This window comes from Naegleria gruberi (genome assembly GCF_000004985.1).
Source record: "Naegleria gruberi genomic scaffold NAEGRscaffold_77, whole genome shotgun sequence".
In the NCBI taxonomy this organism is placed as follows: Eukaryota; Heterolobosea; class Eutetramitea; order Acrasida; family Naegleriidae; genus Naegleria; species Naegleria gruberi.
The window spans coordinates 32,756-42,925 of record NW_003163250.1 but is presented as its reverse complement, the minus strand read 5'-3'; the positions used below and the strand labels follow the sequence as shown (position 1 = coordinate 42,925).

General features: G+C 33.8%; 6 protein-coding genes across 6 annotated transcripts in view; 4 read left to right on the top strand and 2 right to left on the bottom strand.

Annotated features, from left to right (window-relative positions):
* NAEGRDRAFT_75103 (uncharacterized protein) overlaps positions 1-408 on the bottom strand; it is a gene marked incomplete at both ends in the record, with an annotated part of 969 nt that extends 561 nt beyond the window's left edge. The window contains one exon of the mRNA XM_002669823.1: positions 112-408. Within this exon, the coding sequence (XP_002669869.1) occupies positions 112-408 (297 nt within the window). The remainder of the gene's footprint in view (positions 1-111) is intronic.
* Positions 409-1,059: 651 nt separating this feature from the next.
* On the top strand, positions 1,060-1,804 carry NAEGRDRAFT_75102 (uncharacterized protein; the record flags this gene model as incomplete). The annotated part of the gene is made up of 2 exons (XM_002669874.1): positions 1,060-1,131; positions 1,178-1,804. The coding sequence occupies 2 exons, from the start codon at positions 1,060-1,062 to the stop codon at positions 1,802-1,804; spliced, it is 699 nt and encodes a 232-aa protein (XP_002669920.1).
* Positions 1,805-2,116: 312 nt separating this feature from the next.
* NAEGRDRAFT_75101 (uncharacterized protein) lies at positions 2,117-3,266 on the top strand (the record flags this gene model as incomplete). Its single annotated transcript, XM_002669873.1, has 4 exons — positions 2,117-2,179; positions 2,230-2,250; positions 2,345-2,566; positions 2,613-3,266. The coding sequence occupies 4 exons, from the start codon at positions 2,117-2,119 to the stop codon at positions 3,264-3,266; spliced, it is 960 nt and encodes a 319-aa protein (XP_002669919.1).
* Positions 3,267-3,920: 654 nt separating this feature from the next.
* Positions 3,921-4,499, top strand: NAEGRDRAFT_75100 (uncharacterized protein; the record flags this gene model as incomplete). Its single annotated transcript, XM_002669872.1, has 1 exon — positions 3,921-4,499. The coding sequence occupies one exon, from the start codon at positions 3,921-3,923 to the stop codon at positions 4,497-4,499; it is 579 nt and encodes a 192-aa protein (XP_002669918.1).
* Positions 4,500-5,090: 591 nt separating this feature from the next.
* Positions 5,091-8,734, top strand: NAEGRDRAFT_59818 (myosin). The gene is made up of 3 exons (XM_002669871.1): positions 5,091-5,552; positions 5,741-5,917; positions 6,062-8,734. The coding sequence occupies exons 1-3, from the start codon at positions 5,217-5,219 to the stop codon at positions 8,660-8,662; spliced, it is 3,114 nt and encodes a 1,037-aa protein (XP_002669917.1). The 5' UTR covers positions 5,091-5,216; the 3' UTR covers positions 8,663-8,734.
* A 224-nt stretch (positions 8,735-8,958) lies between these two features.
* NAEGRDRAFT_75098 (uncharacterized protein) overlaps positions 8,959-10,170 on the bottom strand; it is a gene marked incomplete at both ends in the record, with an annotated part of 2,077 nt that continues 865 nt past the window's right edge. The window contains 2 exons of the mRNA XM_002669822.1: positions 8,959-9,379; positions 9,421-9,962. Coding sequence (XP_002669868.1) covers positions 8,959-9,379; positions 9,421-9,962 — 963 coding nt within the window. The remainder of the gene's footprint in view (positions 9,380-9,420; positions 9,963-10,170) is intronic.

The following is a 10,170-nucleotide window of genomic DNA, read 5'->3' as shown; positions in this document are numbered from 1 at the left end:
TTGTTGTCCATTATAATTCAATATTTCTTTAAGCGATATTGAGGTTCTTATAATTTTTCTATTCCTTGCTAATGTTGTTGTTGTTGCTTGAGTATTAGAATCCTCCTCAACATGCAGTGAAGGAGGAGAAACCACCAATGGAGGAGTTCTGTATTGCTCACAAACATTCTCCAATTTCCTCTTCTTACATTCGGTCAAGATCACAGCAGGATGATTTACATCATTCTTTTGAGCATCTTTCATTGATTCTGAGGATGTGACAACTTTTGAATCTCTTTCCTGTTGTTTCTTCTTTGGTGGTCGTCCTCGTTTCTTTGGAGAATTGTTGTTCTTATTCTTGACCTCACAAGATAAGGCTGATTTAATTGTTTGAGGTGTTGAAAACTCGACGAATGAGATCTTGAACATGTTTTTTTTTCTTTTTGAAAATAAACAAAGCTCAACTCACCGCTCTTTATGGGCAAACTTATTTTCCTCGATTAACAAGAGAGAAATTGTTCATATCTCTAAACAACTATTAATTGGGAGGAAAACTGACAGATAAAGCTTGTTTAATAACCTCTCTACTAACTATTTAGTAACATTTCAAATAAAGATATGAATTTCATCTTTATTTTGTTTATCTCTCTTTTGTGAATGTCAATATTAAAAAATTATGAATATAAGAATCTATCAAAGTTCAGTAATGATTTTCAAAGACTTTTCTCTTTGATGTACAATCCACATTCCACAATTATTTCAATAAAATTAAACACATTGTCGCCGATACAACATTCCATTACCCAATTTGCTCAATTTTACTACTAACTGTTTCTACACATACAGTCTCTCCATAGATTACAACGTAAGTTAAAACAAAACTCAAGTTACTTCATTCACCTACCAAACACTGATCCTGTTTTTCCACCCATTGTTATCCACTAACCTTAGGCGAGTATCAGTATTAGTGTGTTGTGCATACTTCATCTGTAATGTGATTACAGTCCCTCAGTTTTTAAAAAGCGGTTTTGATTGAGGTATGTTTTCATCATCAAAAAAAATTACCGAACAACATTAATCATGAGTGCTAAGCTTTTCCTTACATTGTGTTTGATTGCCTTGTTGGCCTGTGTTGCCGGCATGACTATGGCTGTACGTACTAATTTTAATTGTTGCTTTTATTCTTATCAATTGGAAGACTGAGGCTAAGGCTAAAATTAGAGGTGTTAGAGCCACTAAAACCACAAGAGCTAAGAAGCCACCTACCGTTATCAAGACTCTTAGTCAAAGAAACTCCACTAGAGTTGCTGCTCCAAAGAAGCCAAAGGCCGTTAGATCTGTCAAGAGAACAACAAAGAGGGCAACCAAGAAGGCTTCCCCAAAGAAGACTGCTGTTAGATCTGTAAAGAAGACTCCAAAGAAAACTGGTGTTAAGAAGGTTGCCAAGAAGTCCACCAAGACTACTGTAAGATCTGTCAAGAAAACACCAAAGAAGTCCACCAAGAAGGGTGCTAAGAAGGCAAAGAAGACTGTTAGATCTGCCAAGAAGGGTACTAAGAAGGCAAAGAAGACTGCTAAGAAGGTTAAGAAGGTCAAGAAGGGTGCCAAGAAGGGATCTAAGAAGGCTAAGAAGGTTAAGAAGTCCACTAAGAAAGGTGCCAAGAAGGTCAAGAAGGGTACAAAGAAGGGTGCTAAGAAGGTAAAAAAGACTGCTAAGAAGGGTGCTAAGAAGGTTAAGAAGGTCAAGAAGGGATCTAAGAAGGCCAAGAAGACTGAAACTGTTGTTACTCCAGTAGTTGCTTCAAACACCACTACTACAGCTTAAATTGAACATTTGTTGTAATAAACTAGTGAAGTCACTCTTGATTAAAAATCTGTTGATATTTTGCTAGTACCCACCTTTAAATTATTGTTATACTCTATTAAGGTGTTTAGGTTTTCGGCATTATATAAAAACCGTTCCCGAAATGGTAATTTCATGTCCCTAACAACTTTTAATAAGGTACTATGGGATTTGAAAAGTAAATAACAATATTAAGCAAGCAAAAAGCAATACAGAAAAAATAACAAACAATCAAGTGTTCATTTTCACTGATTCAACAATTGCTACTAGATTTTTATCAAACATAATTTAAAGATGCCTTTCAGAGCTATGGATACATTAACCGTGACAATCAAGCACGCAAAAAATCTTGAGGCTGTAGGTTGACTCTTATTGGTGCTATCAATTCATCTTAATTATCGTAATAGGCTGATCTTAATGGATTTTCTGTAAGTGAATTTATTATTCGATTGATGTATTGACTCTTTCCAAAGGATCCTGTAAGTGATTGTTAATTAGTATTGGTTTATTGACTTGTAATAGTATGTGATTGTACAAGCAAAATCAGCCATTGATGATGAAAGATTTGACGATATAATGAAGGAAACAGCTAAGGAATGGAGACAAAAAACAAGCGTCAAAAAAAAGACCTTAAATCCCGAATGGAATGAGGATAAAACATTCCACAGTTTATTGTATCTTGACACTGGCTTGGGAATCAAGTTAAAGTTTGAAGTTTATGATTGGGATTTATTGTCTAAGGATGTAAGTGTTAAATTCAAATGTATTCATCAATCCATCATTTTGAAAGGATCCTATTGGACAAGCTGAAATTCTACTTGATGGTGATAAACTTGAGCATGATAGGGAATATTCAGAGGTCCTTGAATTAACTGATTGTAAATCGGGAACACTGTATATCAGTTACAAGATTTGGAGTTATGAACAAGATAGAGTTGATAAGGAATTTAACTTTATTTCCCCATTCCAATCTGGTTTTGCTGAAATTTGTACCCCAAGACAATTTTCTCTCATCTCTTCAAGTGAAGAAACCGATGCGCATAATGCAGTTTTTGCAGATATGAAGAGAGCTGAAGTATTATTGACCAAGTTTATTCCATTCGATAGCAATGCCAAGTTTGCAGATATTGCCAAGCAAGTGAGTGACCAAAAGATTAGTGACATGAAAAAGGAATACTCCAAGGTGGAAGTTAAGAGTAAGAATGAACATGTTAACCCAGATCCTCATTGTAGAAACAAATTAATTACCAATATTATGGAGTACATTCTCTTACTTGAAAAGAAGGGAGGAATAAGGATGTGGGGAACTTTCCGTATTGTTTCTCATTCAAATGGAAAACTAGGACTATACATTTATATTGAACCACAAGATGCACTTCATAGTATTTTGAGAATGGGTGAAGCTGAAGTTGCCAGAGTTTCAGAAAATACCCTCTTTCTCTAGATTTACACACTATAACAATAAAATCAATCGAAATCATCATGATTTCTTTTTGTATTGTTTGTTTTTCCTTTAATAGAATTCTAACTTATTGGCGCTAATTGATACAAACATTATAAAAAATAGAACAATCATGCCCTTCTCATCAATTGATACTCTCATCATTTCTCCATATAAAGCCACTGGACTCAAAGCATCAGATCTGAATAATCTTTCGGACCCTGTAATGTATTATTGCTTTTAATTTTCAATTAATAATTAATACATGAATTGATTTAAAATAGTATGTGGTGATTAAATTACGATCAGTCGGAGAGGAAAGATTGCCTCCAAATAATTCAGACAAGGTTTGGGAGCAAAGAACTTCCGTAGTGATGGAAAATCTAAATCCCTCATGGAATGAAAGTAAGACGTTCCATTCCCTTGATTGTTTAGATAGGCAGCACAAGGGAATTGAAGTGATTTTTGAAGTTTATGATTACGATCGATTCTCAAAAGATGTAAGTTCATAATTTGTTTGTATTAATTGAATCAAATTTAATAATATTATTATTATTACTTATTTACTATATCAATTGTTGTATTAAGGATTTTCTGGGAAGTACATCTTGGACTCTTAAATCGGAAGAATTGGAGTATGGTAAGGAATACGAAGAAATGTTACCTCTAAGAGATGGAAAAAAGGCTGCTGGTATCTTGTTTGTAAAAATCATTATTGGTAAAGATGAAACTCAAGGAATTCATGAGGAAGACTTTAAAATCTTTAAACCTTTTAAAAAGTGTGAATATTGTCTTCCTAAGGAATTTTCAATGACAAGTTCAAATGATTCATCGCATAGTTATATGGCCTCATTCGTCAATTCATCGAATGGGGTGTCTTTTGAAACTGTTTTGAAAGAATTTAAAGAAAAAATTGATTTTGGATTATTGTCAAAGAAGATTAAAGGTGAAACTATTACATCTCTAAAGAAGAAATATACAAATGTTGAATTGATGGCAATTAGAGAAAATATCCTTCCATCTCCTCATTGCAGAAATAAGCAAATTGAACAAATGTTTGAATTTGACCTTTTTATTGAACATCAACTTGTTAAAATGTGGGAAACAATTCGAGTGATTGGTTATAACAATAATTTTATTGGAGTATTCACATATGGAGGAAAGGATGAAGAGTTTTCACTGAAGAAGAGTGTTGAAGAAATGCCCTTCCTTTCTGAAAGTATTATTTTTCAATAGGATGTGCTTTCAATAGTATTGATCCCTCATCCATCATGATTGATGCATACATTGGATCTCAATTCTTTCATTTTACTTATGCAATGAGTACATTCCCTCAACTTATCAAATGAGATGGTTAACAACAAAGAAATTAAGGAAAATCATTAACTGATTCTTGTTAAAATAGAGATACTCTTAATATGATGAATAATAACACTGAATGTAATATTGTAATCAAGAGCAATTTTTCATTGCAAAAGGAAAGAGCAAGATCGTCAAACCTGTCACACCAATCACAAATCAATATTTTTTACTTGAATCTCACTTTTCATTATTATAATGCCGTTTTTAATTGAAATTGTTATTAAAAACATTAAATCTAACAAGTTTTCTCAATTAAACAAAAACCAGATATTGAAAATATTTAACATGTATTGTAATCTATATTAACAACTTTAGAAATTATCAATAAAATGTCTATTTTTTCAAATGTTTGCAAATTGTCTTACCACAAACGAGTGATAGATCATCACTGCGATTCAAACTGTACGAGAATCACGTCAACTTTCAAAGTGAGAACGTCAAATTGTTAAACCCATCAAAAAAAAAATTCTCGAGAGAGTTGAATACAGCAGAGCGAGTTAAACAAACCCTAGCCGATTTTTGTGAAAAAACAATCATCACTCTACTTTCCTCTCCACTATTATATTATATTAAATATTTAAATTGTAAAAAATGGCATTTAACGCAAAGAAAGCCAAACAAAAACAAGCTGGTATTGATGACATGGTCCTCTTACCAAAATTATCAGAGAATGAAGTTATGGAAAATCTTAAAAAGAGACATGGTTCGGATGTGATTTATACCTACATTGGAAATGTCTTGATTTCTGTCAATCCTTTCAAACAAATTCCTATTTTTGATCAAAATTTCATTGATCAATACAATGGAAAGTATCCATATGAAGAACCTCCACACGTTTATGCTCTTGCTGAAACTGCTTACAAAAACATGAAGAATAATGGTGATTCACAGTGTGTTATCATTTCAGGTGAATCTGGTGCTGGTAAGGTATGTTATGAGTTATTTTTATGTTTATGCTTATCTTATGTTACTTGAAATGTTTTATTATTGTTGTTGTTGCATTCTACATTGTTTTTTTCATGACACTCTATATATTTGCCATTTTCCTTTTCTAATACCACTACTAATACTACCAATACTAATACTTTTTATTATGTGATAAATTGTTATAATAGACTGAAGCTTCCAAGTTAATTATGCAATATATTGCTGCTGTTTCTGGTGATGGTGTTGGTGTTGATCGTGTGAAGAGAATTATCCTCGAGTCCAATCCATTGTTAGAAGCTTTTGGTAATGCCAAAACTGTTCGTAACAACAATTCATCTCGTTTCGGTAAATTCTTTGAAATTCAGGTATGTTGTACTACTTGCTGATTTGTTAATATAATGTTTAACATTTTTTTGTAATTTATTTCAATATGTACTTGTTACAAAAATTTCATTGTAAACTGTAACTACTACTACCACAACTACTACTACTACTCAACTATTAAACAGTTTGATGATAGAGGTGATCCAATAGGTGGTAAAATTACCAACTATCTCTTGGAAAAATCCAGAGTTGTCTATCAACAAGCTGGTGAACGTAACTTCCACATTTTCTATCAATTGTGTGCAGGTGCTTCTAAGGAAGAAAAGGAAGAATTTGCCACAACCAATGCTCACGATTTCTACTACTTATCACAATCTGGTTGTTACAATGTTGATGGTATTGATGATGCTGAAGAATATCAATTGACTAGAAAGGCCATGGACGTTATTGGTATTACAAAGGAAGAACAATCAAATATCATGAGAATGGTTGCAGGTATCTTGTGGCTTGGTAACATTACATTTAGAGAAGCTGGTAAAGGATCTGTTGTTGAAGATTCAGGTACTTTGGATTATGCTGCCTATTTACTCAATGTTGCTTCTGATAAGTTGCAATTTGCCTTGTTGAATAGAATTATCAAATCAGGTAATGAAGAAATTACAGTTTCTCAATCACCTGCTCAAGCTGCCAACATTCGTGATGCCTTGGCTAAGGTATTATATGCTAGATTGTTCGATTGGTTGGTTAAACGTATCAATGATGCCATGGATACAAAGAAGAATACTTTGATTTTAGCTGTTTTGGACATTTATGGTTTTGAAATCTTTGACAAGAATGGTTTTGAACAATTCTGTATCAATTATGTCAATGAAAAATTGCAACAAATCTTTATTGACTTGACACTTAAAGCAGAACAGGAAGAATATACTCAAGAAGGTATCAAATGGGAACCAATTCAATACTTTAACAATAAGATTGTCTGTGATTTGATTGAAGAAAAGAATCCACCTGGTATCTTTTCCATTCTCGATGACACTTGTAACACTACTCACTCTATGGAAGCTAGAGCTGCTGATGAAAAATTCTTGACACGTTTGCGTGAAGTTGTCAATAATCCTCACTTTGTTGGTCGTACCAATGAATTTTCAGTTAAGCACTATGCTGGTACTGTCGATTATAACATTGATGGTTTCACTGATAAGAATAAGGACGTTCTCTACAAGACCTTGATTCAATGTATGCAATCTACAACCAATTCTTTCATTAGAAAGTTCTTCCCTGAAAATGTCAATGAAAATGATAAGAAGAGACCTGAAAGTGCTGGTTTTAAGATTAAGAATTCTGCTGTGGAATTGGTTGCAACATTGAAAAAGTGTGAACCTCACTATATTCGTTGTATTAAACCAAACGAAACCAAGCAACCTCGTGACTTTGATACCAAACGTGTACTCCATCAAGTCAAATATTTGGGTTTGTTGGAAAATATTCGTGTGAGAAGAGCTGGTTTTGCATTCCGTGCTCCATTCCAAAAGTTCTTGAACTCCTTCTCTGTCCTCTCTAAAAAGACATGGCCACAATGGAAGGGTGATCCACGTACTGGTTGTGAAACCATTTTGAAGGATATGGGCATTGATCAAGGTGAATATCAAATGGGTAAAACTAAAATCTTTTTGAGAAAGCCAGATACTCTCTTTGGTTTGGAAGAAAGTAAGGAACGTTTATTCCACGACAATGCTACTCAAATGCAAAGATTGTGGCGTAACTACAAGTTGAAACGTTACTTTATCAAGTTGAGAAATACCAGTGCTGACTTGTTGGAAGGAAGAAAGCAACGTCGTAGATTGTCACTCAATAGAAACTTTTTGGGTGACCATGCCAATTATATGGATAATGCTCAATTGCAAGAAGTGATGAAAAAGCAAGGTCGTAAAGATGATGGTGGTGTTGTCTTTGGTGATATTTTCATGAGACCAAAGAAGAAACTCTTGAAGGGTGTCACTTTCGACAAGATTTGGGGTCTATTGACCAATGAGGCCTTGTACTTTATCCATCGTGAAAAGGTCAAGAAGCAATTCATTATGGACATGTTGTGTAGAATTTCCATGAATCAAATTCAATGTGTTTCCATGTCTCAATTGTCTGACAATTGGCTTGCCATTCAAATCAATGATCCAAACATTGATGACTTATTCTTGGAATGTGAAAACAAGACTGAATTTTTGGCCATTTTGAACGATCAATACAGAGCCAAGATGAATCGTGATATTCCTCGTACCTTTGAAAATATGTTGTCCTTCACTGAGAATAAGAAGAAGAAGACTGTTAAGAAGGCAGAATTTGTATTGGATCCAAAGAGCAAGTTAGCCAACGTTTCTGGTTCTGGTTCTGGCTACAAGATTGGTATTGCTGATGGTTTACCAGCAAGTTCCCAACCAAAGAAGGTCGAAGTTAAGATGCAAGCCTATCAAGCCAACAATCAACCAAAACAAATTGGTCACAGAATGTCATTATTGGAAACTGCACCAATTCAAGAATCAACCTACCTAGCTCAACAACAAGAACAAGGCGGTGGTGCATATAAGAAGAAGTTACCACCTCCACCAAAGAAGGATGAAAAGCCAAAGGTTAAGGTATTGTACAATTATCAAGCTTCAGCTGACGACGAGTTGACTCTTCGTGAAGGAGAAATTATTACCTTGTTAGATAAAGATCCATCTGGTTGGTGGGAAGGTGAAAAACAAGGAAAGAGGGGACTCTTCCCTGGTAATTATTGTCAAGAAATCTAAGTTTTCTTGATTATTTCACCCAGTTTATCAAAAATTAAATTTTTAATAATAAAAAATAGATTAAAAAATTATAAAACTCCAAAAAGTTCTATCAAAACAAGAAATCGTCTGTTATCATGTGTATTTTAATTTGTCTTGTTGAAACTGATAGTTTGGGATCTAAATAATAATTGAAAAATAAAACAACATTCAATGTTAGAGGATTTGTTAATGGAAATGCTAACTTTGAATAAATTGAAATTATTGTACAGGACGAGAATTTAGGGATGCTCTCAAAATATGGACAGATTGGTTATTTACAATACAGTACAAGATCCTTTTTCACCCAAAAACTCTTCTATTTGTCTTCTTCCCTTTCTTGGCAAATCATTCTTAATATTGGCATAGATGAGTGTCTTGTATTGATCTTTCGCTATGGAGAATGGAGTTGCAATGTTACAGTCATGTTGTGGACTAAACCCTCTGTGAACACCAATGAATGAGATACATTGTTCTTTGGACGGATAAGGATTACTGATTGGATTCATTAAAATACAAGCTCCGCCACTACATCCAGGTGCAGAGGCACAATTATAACAAATATAGTCAATGTTTCCAATAGTTTTGAATCCTTTTGACTGACCAAATGACCAAACCACACCTCCAGGTCGATTAGTTGAGTTCAGATATTGCCTTAATGATTCAGTCCACTCAATACTTGGGCTAGTGTTTTCCAATCTTGTCATAAAATATAACTACTTAAATAATTGAATACTTACCTTTCAAAATCCACATCTCTCCACTTTCCTAATACACAAGCTATTCCAACATTATAGCTTTCATCATTAATTGTTGAAAGTTGCGTTACAGATTTTGGAATGAAATATCTTGCTTTGCTAAAGAATTCAAATGCCATTCTATGATTGGAAAAACCATCTAGATGGATTTTGAAAAAAGTTATATCTGGATCTGATGTACACATTAAGGATTCAACATCCTTCTTAATTAATGGGGTGGCAAGAATTTTATCATAATTGTTTAAACCAATGTCTTGATGATACACATCAGTTTGCACATGCTCAGTGACATACATTGTGGATAATTTAATCACATAGTTGTTCAATATCTGTTTGCACAGATTGTGTCTAGCTGTTGCGAAGTATAGAGTTTGAGATTCTTGAGGTCTATTGAACCAAGGATGTAACAAAAAGGCAGATCCAGAACAAATTAGTTTACCATCATTCCCACCATGAATTATAACTGGATTATTTTCGGTTACTCTTTTAATTTCTTCTTCAGTAATAATTCCTTCATCTTGGGCCTCTTTGAATGTATATTTATCAAACACCATAAAGATGTTGAAAGCAGCAGAAGAATCTTTGTAAATGTTAGGGATTAGAAGCTCAGGTATGCCTTCATCATCTGCTCGAGTGTTATTGTTAATCATTTTCATTCGGACCATCAAGGCTTCATTAATCTTGTTGTTATGATTTGAGAATGAAGAGAGATTGTATTCAATGGGGAGAGCT

Bases quoted from the DNA above. Each gene is read 5' to 3' on its own strand.
- NAEGRDRAFT_59818 (XM_002669871.1), top strand. From the start codon at position 5,217: ATGGCATTTAACGCAAAGAAAGCCAAACAAAAACAAGCTGGTATTGAT. The intron at 5,553-5,740 runs GTATGTTATGAG...TTGTTATAATAG, and splicing joins GTGAATCTGGTGCTGGTAAG to ACTGAAGCTTCCAAGTTAAT. The intron at 5,918-6,061 runs GTATGTTGTACT...ACTATTAAACAG, and splicing joins GTAAATTCTTTGAAATTCAG to TTTGATGATAGAGGTGATCC.